Raw genomic sequence first — 19,165 nt, 5'->3', positions numbered from 1 at the left:
TGTGGATAGTTCAATGTTCTTGCCTGCCCCAAAGGGGAGAGACATCGTCTAACACGTCGTGAGGTTAGAAAATCGGGGTCTATCCCGGAGGTGTGGAAGGGGATGGTCAAGAGTTTGCCCAACAACCCCCACCCCGGATGTCTCCTCGCTGGCCCCACTTGTGGGTGGGAGGGGGGGTGTTGGGTGCTGCGGTTCGTTCCCCGCACAAGTCACGTCTCTGAAAATGTTACACCCAGAAGGTTTTCAAGAACTGGGACAAGGTGGGCTCTGGACAGTCCACCTGGCTCACTCTTGGTCTGCCCACTGGCACCCCAGACCCATGTCAGGGTCTGATCTGAGCTCCACTGTGAAGATATATTTATATATATTTTATATTTCTTTTATTTATATAAAAAATAAAAATTGCAGCTAACTTTAATCATTTCTCGCCCCTGCAGGGGATTGGGAGACAGCTCCGTTGATGTAAGTGGGTGGAGATGGTGGGGAGAAACCCTTCCTGGGCCCTGTCCGTTCCCTGCACCTTTCAAATTGACAGTAATGCTGCCCCCACCCTGGGCTCTCACCCACCAGAGAGGCCCACTCTAGCAGGTTGGTCAGTGAGTAATCTGCCCCCCTCCGCACTCTCTGGGAGGCAAGGAGTGATGATGATGGGCACTGTTCTGCCCTCCACCCACCAAGCTCTTCCATAGGGGGGGGGGCAGATACCCCGTCAGCCCAGGCTCCATGCCGGGTGGTTGGCTGACAGCAGGCCCAAGCTGGACCTCGCCATCCAACAGTCATCTGCTGAGAAACCTTGACCCTACTGACGTCTCCTGTCTGACCCTGTCCCCGCACCTGCAGACGTCTCTGTCCAACCCCGCACCAGACATCTGCTGTCTATCCATGGCCCCCCAAAGGCATTTCTCTACCCCACCCCCACAGACGACTGCCATCTAATCAATACCCTCTTTCTCCCCCCCCCCAGCTGTTTTGGGGACTGATTGACCCGCAACCCCACACCAACAGGCTGTCCATATCATGGCTGTCTGGGGCCAAGACAGACTGACCCCCACCTGATCCACACCACACTCAACGAACCCTGGCTGGAACTACCCCTCTCCCAGGGTTTTTTTTTTGGGGGGGGTTGAAGGGGATCCGGGGTGAACCACTACAACTGATGGAGGAATATTTCTTGAACAAATATTTCCCTCTCCTCTCACCAGGAGACAGGGAAAGGGCGGGCGTGGGGGTGCAGAGATACTGGGAATGAGACAGGGAAGATACTGAGAATGAGACAGGGAAAGGCGGGGGGGGGGGGGGGGGCGACACTGGGAATGAAACAGAGAAGGGTGGGGGAAGGGAGATACTGGGAATGAGATGGAAGGGTAGGGGTGGAGATACTGAGAATGAGACAGGGAAGTGGTGGGGGCGGAGATACTGGGAATGAGACAGGGAAGGGCGGGGGCCAGATACTGGAAATGAGACAGGGAAGGGTGGGGGGGGGGGTGAGGAGATGGTGACTAAGAGGTTGGGGAGATAATGTGACTGAGGGAAGAGGCTGGAGGGGGGGAGAGCTAGAATAACAGTTTCAAGGCTGGGGGGAGAGAGGATAGGTTTGGTGACTGGGGACAGGTGCAGAAGGAGGGGGGAGATGGTGACTTGGGACAGAGGCAGGAGTTGGGGACTAGGGATGGAGATGGTGACTGAGGACAGAGGTGGGGGGTGGAGGGACAGAGGTGAGGGAGGGATGGGGACTAGGAACAGAGTTAGGGGGAGATGATGGACAGAAAGGGTGGAGGGGAGATGGGGACCCCAGGGAGAAGTCAGCAACCCCCTCTCCCCGGACCCAGCACGGGGGAGATTCCACCCCCACCCCGGGATAACCTACGCCCCCTCCCGGACCCAGCGCCAGGGGGCTTCCCCCGTCTCCCCTCATCCCGGTTTCACTCAATCCCCGTTGCCAGATCCAGCGCTGGGGGGGAGGGGGGGGGAATGCGGTGACCCCACCCCTGGGGGGATATTCGTCATCCCGCCCCGTGGGGGTGGAGGGGCTAGCTCCAGCTGGGGTCGTAACCGCTCCAGTCCTGCGGCGGGGCGAGGAAAGACGCGGCGCGGCCGCGGTACATGAAGGTGGACCACCCCCGCGGTAGCCGGTGCGGGGGACCCCGGACTTGAGGTCGTCCATCACCCCCAGCGCCTTGGCCAGCGCCTTGAAGCCGTCGCGGGACGAGTACTGCAGCCTCACCTCGGGGCCGGGCTCGGGCTCCGTCTCCCCCCCGCCTCCCAGCAGCTGGTCCAGCCGCACGGCCGGAGCCCCGTAGACCCGGCGGCCGAACTCGGCGTCGTAGCGCTCCCGGTGCAGGTAACCCAGGTCGTGGCGGCTGAAGGGCACGAAAGCCGTCGCTCAGCTTGATGTAGCGCAGGTGCTGGTCGTAGAACTGGCCGTTGCTAACGCCCCGGCGGCCCGAATGTGATGGTCCGGGACACCTCGGGCCGGACGCAGGAGCGGCCGCGCCGCTGCTCCGGCCGGCGCATCCAGTCGTCCCAGAAGGCGGCCGGCCACTTGGGCTCCAGCTCGTCCCAGGTGGAGCGCAGCAGCATCCAGCCCAGACCCGGAAAGAAGTCGGTGCGGTAGAGCGCGGTGGCCGCTCGGCCCGTCGCTTCCACCCTGTGCGCCTTGCCGTTGTCGTTCCAGGCCGAGGCGCACCACAGGCTAGGGTCGCCGCGCAAGACGGGCAGCAGGGCGAGGAAGTACTCGAAGAAGTCGGGCGCGACCTCCAGGTCGTCCTCCAGCACCACGGCGGCCTCGTAGCGGCGGGCGCGGAAGAGCTGGTTGAGCGCCCAGCGGTAGTGGCGGGCGATGCGGTAGTAGCCGGCGAACTTGCGATGCTCGGGCGGGACGGGAGGCGCGGCCACGTCGGGCTGCCGCAGGTGGGTGAGCTGATCGCCGTACGAGGCGATGACCCGCGCCGTCTCCTCGTGGCCGCAGTCCTGGCTCACCAGCACGGGGAAGAGCTCCTTGGAAGGACGGTGGAGCAGCAGCTTGTCCAAGCAGCGGCGGATGGTGGGCCGGTCGCAGCCAATCACCAGGACCGGCAGGACCGCGGACGGGGTGGGCGCCGGCGGCGGACCCGCGGGCAGCCAGGCGGGCCGGTGCGCCTGCACCTGCTGCAGCAGCCGCTTCTGCGCCTCCAGCTCCTGCTCCACCTCCTCGGCCACCTTCACCACCTGGCGGGCGAGCTCCTCAGGGTCGGCGGGCGGCGAGCGGCCAAGCACGAAGAGCAGCAACAGCAGGTTCCAGGCGGCGAACAGGAGCACGCCCCACACCGCCAGGCTGGCCCGCCGGAGCATTGTCACTGGCCGCCACGTCCTGCTGCTCGGTTCGCTCCCTGCACTCAGGCCTACTCCATCAACCTGTGGGGGCCAGAGAGAGAGACGGTCAGCGACAGGCGGGCCGGGGTCAGGACTGGGGTCAGCGACAGGCGGGCCGGGGTCAGTGACACGCGGGCTGGGGGTCAGGGCTGGGGTCAGCAACAGGCGGGCTGAGGGTCAGGGATGGGGTCAGCAACAGGCGGGCTGGGGATCAGGGTTGGGGGTCAGCGACAGGAAGGCTGGGGATCAGGGCTGGGGTCAGCGACAGGCAGGTTGGGGGTCAGTGACATGTGGGCTGGGAGTCAGAGCTCGAGTCATGTGGGCTGGGGTCAGTGATAGGCGTTTTGGGGTCAGTGACGCGTGCTGTGGGTCTGCGACAGACAGGCTGGGGTCAGACAGGCGGCTGGGGTCAGGGCTAGTGTCAGCAACAGGCGGGTTGGGGGGGTCAGCGACAGGTGGGTTGGGGTCAGGGCTAGGGTCATCTACAGGCGGGCTGGGGTTCAGCGACAGGCGTGCCGGGTCAGCGACAGGCGGGCTGGGGGGTCAGCGACAGGCGGGCTGGGGGGTCAGCGACAGGCGGGCCAGGGGTCATGGCTGGGGTCAGCGACAGGTTGGCTGGGGGTCAGTAGCAGGCAGGCTGAGGTCAGCGACAGGCGGGCTGGGGGCCATTGACAGGCGAGCTTGGGTCAGCGACAGGCACAGAGGCAAGGGAGGAAGAGGGAGAGCCAGGAGGTCAGGTACAAACACATATTTGCACTCTTTCAATGTTATTAATAACTTTCCCATAGTTCGGTGACCAAAAGTACAAACGATGCTCCAATACACACAATCAACGTTCATCAATGTCTTGTACAACTTCACCATAACATCCCTGTACTCAATACTTTGAGTCTAAAGCTCTCTTTACAACCCTGTCCACCTGTATTTCCAGATCCCTCTGTTCTACTGCACTCCTCAGTGCCTGACCATTCACCATGTATGTCCTTTCTCCGGGCCGGGGTGGGGGGGGGGGGGGGGGTGGGGGAGGAAGAGAGAGAGAGAGAGGGGGAGGGAGGGAGATTGTGTGTGGCGGGAGATCGGGAAGAAACCAGGGCAGGGGAAGAGAGAGAGAGGGGCAAACTGGGGCAGGGAACAGGGGAGGGAGTGAGAGTAGCAACAGGTCACGAACAAACAAACCAGAGGAGGGAGGAACAGAGAAAGAAAGATTGGATGAGAAAGAGAGAGAATTATTTTTTAGACATACAGCATGGTAATGGACCTTTTTGACCCATGAGCCTGTTATGCCCAGTTACACCCAATTAACCTACAACCCTCAGTAGGTCTTGAAGGGTGGAGGGAACGGGAGCCCCCCCCCCCCCACCCCCCGGAAAACCCACGCAGACACGGGGAGAATGTACAAACTCCTTACAGACAGCGTGGGATTCAAACTCAGGTCGCTGGTGCACCAATATCATCATGCTAAATAGAATTTGGACAGGTACGTGGATGGGAGGGTTATGGACTGGGTTCAGGTCAGTAGGACCAGGCTGAATAATAAATCAGCACAGACTAGAAGGGACTGGTTCTATGGGACTTTTTTACTTTCAGGTAGCTGAAAGCTGCGAGGAGATGGAACTTAGGCCTTTGTCTCCAGAAACAATGGAATGTAAAAAAAACAAAGGCCACGTTTCACTTCTGCAAAATCTGGGTGAGGTCCCAGATGCACGTGCTGAGTTCCCCAGAAAGTGGAGGCATGGACTTTTATCCAGTTTTACCATTTGGAGAGGATTACATAGGCCTAAAGGTTACACTCAAGAAGTATTGTGTGTCTCTCTTCTTGATTAGGGCTGCTGGGTGAGTGGAATCTGTTTGCAACATAGGTAAACACAGTTTGTGTATTTTTATGTATGATGATGAACTGTTTTATTGGCAGCAGGTACCCTACACACTCGTGCCATCACCGCGGTTTTTGGACCAATCTTTCGGGTCATATTTGCGAGGGTAAGGTTCACTTTTACATGGGGCGTACTTTCTAACTGTGTCGTTCAAGGCTTCGGGAGGTCAGACAGCCGGGACAGGGTTGTAAGTGCGTTCGGGGCATCAGGGCTCAGATGGGCAGGTGGCCAGGCGAGGATCTGCGATCGGGGTGTCAGGAGCTCGGACGGTCATGGCCAAAAATGGGGGGGAGGGTCACCTTTACACGGATCCTATGGAAAACACGCGATTTTTGGGTCATAAAAGGGGGATGTTGACTATTACACAAGTATATTCAGCGGTACCTGCAGGTGGGTAAACAAAGGAGCAATCTATTCCCATGTAAAACATGAAGAACAACACATCATGTGTCTACTGGACCACCTTAAAATTTTTCTCACGAGGCGACCCACCTCCGTTCCCTCTGTCTCTGTCACTTCTTTACCTGCTCCCGTTCTCACTTTTTCTCTCTCCCAGTGGGCTCTTGCACTCCCCATCTCTCCACCTCTTAAGGAGCAGAAGTAGGCCATTCAGCCCATCAAGACTGCCCCACCATTTAATCATGAGCTGATCCATTTCCCACTCAGCCCCACTGCCCAGCCTTCTCCCCATAACCTTTGATGCCTTGGCTCATCAAGAATTTTTTTTTTAGCTTGTTCCTTGAAGGGGTCAGCCCCGAAACGTTGGTAATATATCTTTATCTCCTATGGACGGTGTGAGACTGTCCGGGTTCCTCCAACAGTTCTGTGCCTTTTTATTTTAATCAAGAACATATCAATCTCTCCCTTAAATACACCCAATCACCTGGCCTCCACAACTGCCTGTGACAGCAAATTCCACAGATTCCCCACCCTCCAGCTGAAGAAATTCCTCTGCATCTCTGTTCTAAGCGGATGCCCTTCAATCCTGAAAAGTGGCCTCTTGTCCTGGATTCTCCCACCGTGGGGAAACAACCTTTCTACGTCTACTGTCCACCCCTTTGAACATTCAAAATGTTTCAATGAGATTCTCTTTCACCTTCCATGACCGCACCTCCCCAGCCTTCTCTCCACACCCCGCCCCCCTCCCCCAACGACAGCATCCCATCTGACTTTTATCCTGTGCCAAATCCCTGGCTGACCATTTCTCCCCTTGGACACTGCCCAACTCGCTGAGTACCTCTCCCTGCTCAAGGTTCTCGTGGCTCCAGTGTTCATCTTTCTCTTAAATTTTAAATTTAGACGTGCAGCACGGTAGCAGCCCTTTCAGACCACGAGAAAAAGCTGCACAATTACATGTAATTGACCCTCAACTCCCCTCCCCCCCCCCATTTGTTTTGAATGGTGGAGAGGAAACCCACACACGCATTGGGCAAACTCCTAACAGACAGCGCCAGATCTGAACCGGGGTCACTGCAGCCTGTCCGACAGCGTTTCTGCGTTCTGCATGTTTGGTTTGACCTGATGTCCATTTGGAAAAGTTGGGGAAGGAGGGGACAGAATGGGAGAAGTTTGCCCCTGCTTGGCTGAGTCCCTGAGATCACCACCACACGATCAGACCTGATGTTTGCATTGCGTCTGACAACTGAGAGCTCAAGGACAAAACAAAGACCGGGGCATTGAGAACAATCCTGAACACCAGGAAATGTCAGATTAGAGATGGAAGCCAATTAGTGGAAGGAATTTGCTCAGTAAGATTAAATGTCTTGAAACCGTTATCACTATAAACATAACAGTCCCCCATGAGTGATTACATGTAATGTCATTAGCAGTTCTAGTCACCCAGTCATGGGAGGGGGGGTGGGGGGAGATGTCATTGTGGAAAAAAGAATGTTACTGGCTGTGGAGGCCTTGATTTGCACTGGACAACAAAGATTCTGCTTACTGAACACTTTCAGGTGTATTTTATGGATTAGGGGCTGCTGATCAGGAAAATCACCTTAAAACTTTCCTGTCTCGTATCACTTATTTTTTTAAGCTCTAACCTGTTTTTATGATTCCCTGTCATATTTTAAGTCTACATCAAGCGTACACGTTGTTGAAAATTCACTTTCTGTGTTTGCACTTGGACACCATCTTGGCACCGTCAGTGACGGACACGGTGAAAGGTTTCATTGGGACCCTGGGAAAGCAGGATCAGGGCAACTGAATCCGTCAATGCGGCCAACTGTTGTTGAACACTGACACGAGAGGCATCAGACGCCGAGTACAAATCAGCGTCGAAACATTTTTAGGTTGGTTGAACTAACGCAATGTCAACATTGTTATGTGATTAAACATAGTAAATCCAATAAGAGTTCATGTTTCTCCAACTTCCACACACACACACACTGACAGCAGACACATCCACACACACACTGACAGCAGACACATACACACGCATCCACACACTGACAGCAGACACATCAACATACACAGACAGCAGACACATACACACACATCCACACACTAACAGCAGACACATACACACACACTGACAGAAGACACATCAACATACACACAGACAGCAGACATACACACACATCCACACACAGACAGCAGACACATACACACACATCCACACACTGACAGCAGACACATACACACGCATCCACACACAGACAGCAGACACATACACACACATCCACACACTGACAGCAGACACATCAACATACACACAGACAGCAGACACATACACACACATCCACACACTGACAGCAGACACATACACACACATCCACACACTGACAGCAGACACATACACACACATCCACACACTGACAGCAGACACATACACACACAGACAGCAGACACATACACACACATCTACACACTGACAGCAGACACATCAACATACACACTGACAGCAGACACATACACACACATCCACACACAGACAGCAGACACATACACACGCATCCACACACTGACAGCAGACACATCAACATACACACAGACAGCAGACACATACACACACATCCACACACTGACAGCAGACACATACACACACATCCACACACTGACAGCAGACACATACACACACATCCACACACTGACAGCAGACACATACACACACATCCACACACTGACAGCAGACACATACACACACACACACTGACAACAGATACATCCACACACACACACTGACAACAGACACATCCACACACACACACATTGACAGCAGACACATACACACTGACAGCAGGACCATCCACACACACACACACACACTCACAGTAGACACATACACATCTCCACATCCACACACACTCACCCAGAGTGGAAGAGCAAATCAGAGGGAAGGAAATCTGCAGATTTCAGCGTAGGTTTCTGGTGAAATGTTCATAAACCAGACGGAGCTTAATTGCAGCAACTCCCAATTCAGAGTAGAGGGGTGGGGAGGACTGAAGAACTGAGTCATCATTTGGATGGTGTTCACACTTCCCCACAGGTGTTGCAAGACCAAGCAAGGCCCACTCTGCCAGATCAAATCCAACTCAGCCTGTGGTTTTATGAATGCAGGAGCAGAGCACAGAGAGGTTGGACGAACGAATTACTTACTGGGCATATCTGAACGATAACAACAGTCATCCCTCAAAGGTGAAGGGGGGTTAACATGGGAGGTCACATTCTCAGTTACAGCGACGACTCCCAGGGTAAGAGAACAGAGAGCTCAAGCCACATTGGCAACAGGTTACATGGATTCCGGGATCAGGCGATCGGCGATGGAGCTGGAAAACCTTCCCTCTCCGTCAAGTTGTCACTCCTGTCTGACTCCTGGGCACCAACCACTGAGGCCGATGTCCTGAGGTGCCAGTGTCGGGGAGACTTCAAAACAGAGCCCTGGAAGTTCTCAGGGAAGAGGGAAGGCTCTCCCAGCTGCTCTGCTGTTGACTTGTCACACTGCCAATTAAAGTAAAAGTTTACTGCGTCAGCACATGGCCTTCTGTGGGAGCTGGCTGTGTGCAAGCACTTCTCAACATTGCAATGATTATGCTGGACAACGGAGACTTTCCAAAAGGTGTGATTCCTGGAAAAAACACAACACTGGAGCAGCTCAGCAGGTCAAACACAGACACACACATGTGGGCAAATAGGCACATAAGCGCGCGCACGCACACACACAAACACATACACACACACAGGCGCCACCCCTGACAAGGCATTCCAGGCCCTCACAACTCTCTGTGCAAAATAAACCCCCCTGACGTCACCCCTAAACTTTTATCCCTTCACTTTGTACACACGTCCTCTGGTGTTTATTATTCCTACCCTGGGAATCAGGTGCTGGCTGCCCAGCCTGTCTATAACTCTCGTAATCTTGTAGACCTCTAGCAAGTCTCCTCTCATCCTTCTTTGCTCTGCTAACCTTGCCTCACAAGACTTATTTTCCAATTCAGGCAACCAACATTCTGGTAAATTTCCTCTGCCCCCCTCTCTGTAGCCTTCACATCCTTCCTGTAATGAGGTGACCAGAACTGAACACAATACTCTACATGTGGTCTCACCAGAGATATGTAGAGTTGTAATGTGACCTCTCGTCTCTGGAACTCAATACCCCCCCCCACCAATTAGTGAAGCCCAGCGTCCCACAGGCCTTCTTAACCATCTTATCAGGGATGTACGGATATGAACCCCAAGGTCCCTCAGTTCCTCCCCACTGTTAAGTATCCGACCATTAACCCTGTCCTCAGCCTCCAGGTTTGACCTTCCAGAATGTATCACCTCACACTTCTCCAGATTTAACTCCACCTGCCACTTTTCTGTCCAACTCTGTAACCTGTCTATATCTTTCAGTAACCTACGACAACCTTCAGCTCCATGCACAACTTCTCCAACCTTCATATCGCCCGCAAACTTACTAACCCATCCTCCTGCTTGAGCCCTTCATCAAGGTACCTTTGCTGTATAAAGGACACTGTTTGACCTGCTGAGTTTCCCCAGCATTTTGTTTTTACTTCAACCAATTTCATGTTTTACTTCTGGGGATTCTGATAAATGGCTTCAAGCTGAACCCAAAGATCATTTCAGATTTGCTGTATCATGTGGGAAGCTGGAGAAACATTAAATTAACTTTTATTAAATTTAGCGCATAATGATGCTGGCATGTTGTGTCAGTTCAACAGGCCTAAAAATGTTTTGCCACTGATTTTGTTTGTACTCAGCATTTGATACTTCTCAATAGTCGGCCGCCATTGATGGATTCCAGTTGCCCTGATACCACTTTTACAGGCCATTTCACCATGTTCGTTACTGACAGCACCAAGATCAGCAGGGAAGGAATCCAATTGCAAATGCAGAAAATAGAATTTTCAACGACGTGTTACAGTTCATGGTTTTGGACGCTCGAAGCGTGTTGTCAATCAGCTGGATGTAGCTTGGTACTCTGTAGTTGCCAAGAAAATTCTCAACAACATCTTTAACTGCCTCACTAGCAGCCCAGATAATATTTGCATACACCTGCACTGAGTGCATGCCTGAGGCAGGCTTGGACTGACCAAAATAGCTCACTTTGTAGACTTCAAATATGACAGGAAATCACTAAAATAGGTTATACAGTTCTAAAACAGGGTACATGATAGAAAAGTTTTAAGGTAAATTTTTTCTGATCAACAGTCCAAAGTCCATAAAATATACCAAAAGTATACAGGAAGCAACATTTTTGTTATCCAGTGTAGAACAATACAGAAACAGGCCTTCAAGTTTATGCCCAACTATTATTCTCTCTAGTCCCACTGACCTGAACCCGGCAATAGCCCTCCATACCCTCCCACCCATGTACCTGTCCAAATTCTTCTTAAAAATTAATATTGAGCCCACATTCACCACTTCAGATGGCAGCTTTTTCCATGGCAGCTTTTTCCACTCACTCTCTGTACGTGAAGAGGTTCCCCCTCATGTTCCCTCTAAACCTTTCCTCTTTTACCCTTAACCCATGTCCTCTGGTTTGTATCTCACCCACCCTCAGTGGAAAAAGCTGACCTACATTTACTGTCTGTCCCCCTCATAATTTTAACTACAATCAAATCTCATTCTTCTATGCTCCAGGGGAAAAAAAGTCCTTAACTTGTTTAACCTGTTTCCTTGTAACACAGTCCCTGAAGTCAGGGCAACATCCTAGTAAATCACCTTTGCACTCTTTCCTGTAGTTAGGTGACAGGAGGTTAATTTGGTACAGGAGTACAAGAGGGAGGTAGATTAGCTTGTTGAATGGTGTAACGATAACAACCTTGCACTCAATGTTAGTAAAACCAAGGAGATTGGCTGTAGACTTCAGAAGGAAGTCAGAAAAACACAGCCCAGTCCTCATCAATGGCTCAGTAGTGGAGATGGTCAAGAACTTCAAATTCCCGGGTGTCAATATCTCCAAGGATCTGTCCTGGAGCCTCCACATTGATGCAATCACAAAGAAGGCTCGCCAGCGGCTAGACTTTGAAAGGTGCTTGAGGAGATTCGGTAAGTCACCAAAGACTCTCGTAAACTTCTACAGGTGGACCATGGAGAGCATTCCGGCCGGTTGCATCACTCCCTGGTGTGGAGGCGCCAACTCTCAGGACAAGAATAAACTCAAGAGAGTTGTTAACTCGGCCTGCGACATCATGGGCACCAGACTCCACTCCATCAAGGACATCGACATGAGGCAGTGTCTTAAAAAAGCAGCCCCTATCAAAGATCCCCACCCCTCAGGCCATGCCCTCTTCACTCTGCTACCATCGGGAAGGAGGTCCAGGAGTCTAAAGACGAGCACTCAGCGGCACAAGGACGGCTTCATCCCCTCCGCCATCAGATTCCTGAATGATCAATGAACCAAAGACACGGCCTGATTTTTCGTACCCTGTCATTGTTATTTTTTATAGAAATGTTGTAAGATGGTTATAATATGAATGTTTGCACCGTGACGCTGCCGCAAAACCCGGATTTCATGACAATAAATTCTGATTCTGAAAACTGCACACAATCCTCCAACTTGGTCCTCACCAATATCTTGTACAATTTTACTAAAACATCCCAACTCCTGGACTCAATACTTTGATTTATGAAGGCCAATATGCCAAAAGCTCTCTTTACAACCCTATCTACCTGTGATACTACTTTCAGGGAATTATGTATCTGTATCCTCGGTGCCCAACCATTCACCATGTACGTCCTGTCTTGGTTTGTCCTTCCAAAACGCAACACCTCACACTTGTCTGCATTAAACTCCATCTGCCATTTTGCGGTCCATTTTACCAGCTGGTCCAGATCCCTCTGCAAGCTTTGAAAACCTTCCTCGCCGTCCACAACGCCTCCAAACTTAGCGTCATCTGCAAACCTGCCAATGCAATTTCAGGCTTGGGGGGTGGGGGCATTCGCGGCCATGCTCCCCTAAGTGAGTTATTGTGCCCCCCCCCACCCACACCCAGCACTAGCGTCACGCGGTTCTGACTCCACATGCACTGTTTTCTCTGTTACGTTGTTGAGAATATGACGGTGGCGCATGGAGGAGGTTCACAGCTGCCCCCGCCACCGCTGAGTGAGTTTTCAAAAGTCAGTTTGTGCCCCCCCTGCCCCCTCAGTTACCTTCATGCCGCCCCCCCCATTAGACTAGTTCTGATGCCAATTTATCATCCAGATCATTGACACAAATGACAAATGGTGGCAGCACTGATCCCTGAGGCACTCCTCTAGTAGTCACAGGTGACAAGAAGGTTTGACGGTGATTTTCGTGACCAGCAGCCCAAAATCCATAAATTACACCCAAAAGTGTTCAGGTAGCAACAGGTTCGCAGTTCAGTGAAATTGACGCAAGCCGATTCACAGACGGCCACTGCAATGGGAGAGAACTCAGGAACGTACCTCACCGGCTCTGACGGCAGGGGAATGGTGTAGGATATTAGCTGCTAAGGTCAACATGCACACAGGTTTCCACACTTTGAGTCAAATACAATCAGGCTGCCAAATGTGTCCAATGATCACAGCTTGCTGTTCACTGACAGATCCTGAATCGATCTGAAAGCTTGCCTAACGAAGTCACAGATTGAATGGTTTGAAAAAGACTGGTTGCGGACAGGCGGGGTGGGTGGGGGGGGGGGGGGCGGGGAGATCCACCTTCCGTCCTTTTCTTGGGCTCTGGGAGAGCATTTGAATGGGTCTGCCCCTCCCTGTCTGCACAGGTCAGAACTGGCTGGCGCACCCAGAGGCTCGTGAACAAATTGTGCTTCCTTCAAATAAACCTCTGGTGCTGCTTCCCCCCCCCCCTCCCCCCCCCACCCCCCGAGAGAGTTCATTTCAACAGTGTGCGTTCACAGGGCTACTTTGGCAAAAATAACCCAGGAGGCTTCAGGGGTGAGGCCCCATAAGGCACAGGAGCAGAAATAGACCATTCAGCCCATAGGGTCTGTCCCACCATTTAACCATGAGCTGATCCATTTCCACACAGCCCCACTGCCCGGCCTTCTCCCCATCACTTTTGGTACCCCGGCTAATCAAGAACCCATTAATCTCTGCCTTAAATACACCCAATGGCCCGGCCTCCACAACCAATCGTGGCAGCAAATTCCACAGATTCACCGCCCTCTGGCCGAAGAAATTCCTCCATATATCTGTTCTAAGTGGACACCCTTCAATCCTGAAGTTGTGCCCTCTTGTCCTGGATCAATCCTGAAGTTGTGCCCTCTTGTCCTGGACCCTTCTACCATGGGGAACAACCTTTCTGCATCTACTCTGTCCACACCTTTCAACATTCAAAATGTTTCAATGAGATCCCCCCGCTCATTCTCCTGAATTCCAACAAGTCCAGGCCAAGAGCTGTCAAACGCTCCTCATACGATAAGTCTTTCATTCCCGGAATCCTCCTTGCGAACCTCCTCTGAATCCTCTCCAAAGTCAGCACATCCTTTCTTAAATGAGGAGCCCAAAATTGCTCCCAATTCTCCAAGTGAGGTCTCCCCAGGGCCTTATAAAGCCTCGACATCACATCCCTGCTCTTAGATTCTATTCCTCTTGAAATGAACTCCAGCATCGCATTTGCCTTCTTCACAACCTAAACGTTGACCTTCAGGCCATCCCGCACGAGGGTCCCTTTGTATTGGATATTTTCAATTTTCTCCCCATTTAGAATAGTCGCCCGTTCATTTATTCTACCATCGTGTGGGACCGTCCACTTTCCGACATTGTATTTCATTTGACACTTCTCTGCCCCTTCTCCTAATCCAAGTCCTTCTGCAGCCCTCCGTGTTTCAACCACCACACTACCTGGTCCTCCACTGACCTTCACGTCGTCTGCAAGTTTGACCACAAAGCCATTCATTCCATAATCCAATTCATTTATGTACAACATAAGAAGTGGCCCCAACACCAACCCCTGTGCACCACCACTAGCGACTGGCAGCCAACCAGCCTCCTGTGGCACAGGGAGGAGAAATCTTCACTGTTCTATTCAAGGGATCTTACTCTGAGCAAATTGACCACCGAATTTCCCGTACCACAAGAGCCCCTCGGCTTCACATACCCCTAAATAGCCAAAGGCATTCTAAAACAGAGGTTAAAATAGTTTCTGCACATTATTAGGGAGCGGAGAGGCTTGTCACACGAGACAGGTTCTTCTTCGAGCAGGTTACCTCTAATATTCTTGCAACTGGGTTGAAACAGGCGCTGTCTGCGAGGGTTTCCCCCGGGTACCGGTTTCTCCGCGCCCTTCAAAACGTACCAGGATTGCAGATTAATTGGGGTTTTTAAGACATGGGCTTGCGGGCAGGAAGGACCTGTTACCGTGCTGTCCCTCTAAGTTCAGCACAAACTAGAAGGGCTGAAGGGCCTGATTCTGTGCTATAATGTTCTATGGACGCAGCGAGACCAGCTGGGTTCCTCCAGCATTTCTGTGTTTTCACTACAATCACAGGATCTGCAAACTATGCTGTTTGACTACATCCTGGCCCTTCCCCCTTCACACAGGTTCACCTTTGTCTCTGAAAACTGTCCCAACCTGAAGAGTGGCCTGTCCACGTTTGCTGCCAGACCTGCTGAGTTCCTGCTTGCTTGCTTGTTCCTGCCTGGCCCGTGGCACCCAAACAGGTCTGACCAAAGTCCAGGGAAATCAGTGACGAGTCAGTTTGCAATTTGTTAACAGCAGCCACATCCTTCAGCTGGACACAGGCAGGGCGGGAGCGGCAAACACCAGGCAACTCCTCCACAAAGAGAAGGGGAGGCATTAGGGGTATGTTTTTTGTGGGTGTCTGGAATGCCTTGCCGGGGATGGTGGCAGGGACTGGAACAATAGGGGCATTTAAGAGACAGGCACGTGGATGAAAGAAATATACAGGGTTACGAAGTAGAACTTTTTTTATGGTAGGAATATGTAGGACAGTACATCGAGGGCCGAAGGGCCTGTAGTGTGCCGAAATGTTCTAAATTTAAACATTTTAAAATTGAAATTTATTTAAAATTTTAGATTTAGACATACAGCTCGATAACAGGCCCTTCTGGCCCACGACCCTGTGCCACCCAATTGACCTACAATCCCCGGTATGTTTCGAGTGGTGGGAGGAAACTGGAGCCTCCGGAGAAAACCCACGTAGACATGGGGAGAGCATGCAAACTCCTTACAGACAGCACGGGATTCGAACCCCAGTCCCGATCCCCAGCGCCGTAACAGCACTGCGCTAACTACTCTGTGTTCTACTCATTAACCCAGGGAGCGGGGGATCTCACTGGCCCAACAGTTCGAGTGAAACACAGGCAGGCAGATGTTACTGCACACTCAAGTAGAAACCAATTCAGCAACAAAGAGGAGCAGGTCTTACGTTTGCAAATGTATACATTTAGCACAGTCTCTGCACAAAGAAACCACGATTATCCACCTTCTCCCTCATCCACTCCTTCTGGGGCCCCGAACACTCCTTCCAAGTGAAGTCCTAATTCAGTTGTGAACCTGCAGGGGTTGTCTACTGCATCTGGTCCTCCCGATGTGGCCTGCTCTACATCGGAGAGACTGGGCACAGTCTGGGAGATTGCTTTGCTGAGCACCTTCCCTCTGTGTGCTGAAACAGCGAGGACTTCCCAACCATCTTAATTCCTTGCTGATCTCTCTGCCCATGGCCCCATGCACTGCCAAATTAGGGCCACCCGCAAATTGAAGGAAGAACACTGAGTATTCCGTCTGGCAGTCTACAACCAGACAGCATTAACAACAACCTCTGCAAGTTTCCCTTTTTCCACAATTCCTCTCTCCTTTCGTCCAGCTCCCCACCCCTTCCCTTAATCGAGAGCGACCCACCCCCTCCGCACTTACAGCCCTCTGCATTCTTCCCCATCCCCTTCTCTACTATCCTCCCAACTTGTGGTCGGACAGTGCGTGGCCTCATGAACTGTCCGACCAAGGCCACCCATAAATTGGAGAAGCAACACCCAATTTTCCGTCTGGCTATTTGGCAACCAGACGGCATCAATGTCGCCTTCTCCGGTTTCTGCCGGCTCAACTCCCTGTTCTCCCTCCCTCCACCTCCTTCCCTCCACCTCCTTCCCTCCACCCTCTTCCCTCACAGAGCCGCACCCCCTCCCCACATTTGCTGATGTCCCCTCCCTCCCCTATCACCTCCTTCATGTGGGACCATGCTCCTCCCCCCTCACCATTTTGTTCGGACTCCTGTCTACATTTAGCTCATACCTTGATGAAGGGCTCAGGCCCGAAACTTTGGTTATGCATCTTTATCTTTGCTATGTAAAGGACATGGTTTGACCTGCTGGGTTTCTCCGGCATGTTTGTATATTGAAGGATACATCTCACCCCAGTCACAAGCTCTTAACCTTCATTTGTTAATAGGGATGGAATTTAGGAGCAGGGAGGTTCTGGTATAACTGGACAAGGTCCTGGTGAGGTCGCATCTGGAGAACTGCGTGCAGGTCTGGTCTCCTTACTCGAGGAAGGATGGACTGGCTTTGGAGGGGGTGCAGAGAAGGTTCACCAGGTTGATTCCAGAAATGAGGGGGGTTGGCCAATTGAGTCGTCTGGGACTGTACTCGCTGGTATTCACAAGAATAAGAGGGGACCTTACAGAAATGTACAAAATTATGAAAGGAATAGATGAAAGAGGCAGGCAAGTTTTTTTCCACTGGTGGGTGAGATGAGAACCAGGGGACGTGGCCTCAGGATTCAGGGGAGTAGATTTAGGACGGAGATGAGGAGGAACTGCTTTTCCCAGAGGGAGGGGAATCTGTGAAATTCGCTGCCCATTGAAGCAGTGGAGGTGACCTCAGTTAATATATTTAAGACTTGGTTGAGTAGATTTTTACAAAACAGGGGAATTAAGGGATATGGGGAAAAGGCAGGTGGGTGGAGATGAGCCGATCAACCATGATCTCATTGAACGGCGGAGGAGGCTTGATGGGCCGAATGGCAAGCTTCTAGTTCTTATGTTCTAACCCCGTCCGTCAGGCAGAAGACACAGGAGTGTGAAAACAAGTTCCAACAGATTGAAGGACAGTTTCTTTCCTGTTGCTCTCAGACTCTTGAACGGACGGACCAATCCTTGCAATGTTGAATAGCCCTTTTCACTTTGGACATCACACCTTGGTGGTTGGAATCTGGAACCTGGGACGGTGAACGCAAGACTGCAACCACCGACAAGTTGAACAGGTTTCACCCCCCCCCCCCCCACCAAGAATCCCTATTGATACCCGAAGCAAGTTTCTGACACCTTGGGAATCTTCATCGGGTTTCCCTCAGCGTCTCAGCCCCAGCATAGGAGAGTACCACCCCACCCGGTTCCTCCTCAAACCCAGGGAACATCTTGATGAGGTTCTTCAGCAGGCCTCACTGACCCTAGAGCCATGATGTTCCCTCCCACTGTGGCAGTCACAGTACGTGCTGAGGTTTGCCGCAGAAACACAACTTTTTCTTTACCTTTCTTTCCCTGAATACTTAAACCATCCAAGTCTCTGCTGACCTGGTACCAATTTTGTGGACTCACTTGGAACGCCTTCTATTCTTGACCCCACGCACGGCAGAAGAATTACTTCTCAGATTCAGACGCAAGCTAGAAGACACTTCTGTGGAGTGTAACATACGGCTGAATAGGAGACTTTACGAGTTGAACTATCATTATCAGGACTGTGTGGCAATCACACACTGCTCTCTTTCAAGGCTGTTGACCCTTCAATCACTATTTCATCAGAGAGAGCCACAGGGTTGGAGTGGGGGGGGGGGGGGGGGAGGAGGTCTGTGTTGCCTCTGCTCCTTTCGAGATTTAGCAAGCCGCAAGCACACTGCTGATGGGGTCGGGTGCTACCGTAAGGAGAACAGATGGATGCGTCAGACAGCAAGTATTCATTGAAGAGGGAAACTACATCTGGTGGAGCTCAGATATCAAGTTTCCACAATCTGGCAGCAGTGGAGGTTCAAGCAGACATGTGGATCCATGATGAAGGGCTTGAGTCCGAAACGTTGGTTATGCATATAACCTTTGCTATACAAAGTGCACTGTTTGACCTGCCAAATTTCTCCAGCACTGTGTTTTTACTTCAACCATGGTGTCTGCAGACTTTCGTGGGTACACATAAAAGTCTGCGGACGTGTGGTTGTAGTAAAAACACAGATGCTGGAGGAACCCAGCTGGTCTCATAGCGCCCATGGGAGGTAAAGATATATCACTGACGTTTCGGGCCTGAGCCCCTCCTCGAGGTCTGAGGAAGAAGTAGGCAGGCATCTGGATTAAAGACTGGGGAGAAAAAGGGGGAAGAATGGGAGGGAGAAGAATCCAGACCACAGACAAAAGGTGCTATTTGGATATGGTAAGTGGAAAGGTGAGAATTGATTTTAGCTTCGTGAAAGGTGACAGAGGGGAAAGGGAGAGACAGAACTAGAGGAAAGGAAATGTTGGGGGGGGGGAGCAGTTTCATGGAAACTGGAGGTCGACATTAATTCCCAG

At 51.8% G+C, this 19,165-nt stretch overlaps 2 protein-coding genes across 2 annotated transcripts in view; one reads left to right on the top strand and one right to left on the bottom strand.

The window, feature by feature from the left end:
- rps5 (ribosomal protein S5) overlaps window positions 1-19,165 on the top strand; it is a 335,501-nt gene that overhangs the window by 177,487 nt on the left and 138,849 nt on the right. The window lies entirely within an intron of this gene.
- On the bottom strand, window positions 1,913-9,090 carry LOC138754681 (alpha-1,3-mannosyl-glycoprotein 2-beta-N-acetylglucosaminyltransferase-like). The gene is given in 5 exon segments (XM_069919341.1): window positions 1,913-2,123; window positions 2,126-2,377; window positions 2,379-2,444; window positions 2,446-3,393; window positions 8,823-9,090. Coding segments are annotated over 5 exon segments (1,389 nt in total). The 5' UTR covers window positions 8,853-9,090; the 3' UTR covers window positions 1,913-2,030.

This window comes from Narcine bancroftii, chromosome 2, assembly GCF_036971445.1.
Source record: "Narcine bancroftii isolate sNarBan1 chromosome 2, sNarBan1.hap1, whole genome shotgun sequence".
In the NCBI taxonomy this organism is placed as follows: Eukaryota; Metazoa; Chordata; class Chondrichthyes; order Torpediniformes; family Narcinidae; genus Narcine; species Narcine bancroftii.
This window is presented reverse-complemented; position numbering and strand designations above follow the sequence as displayed.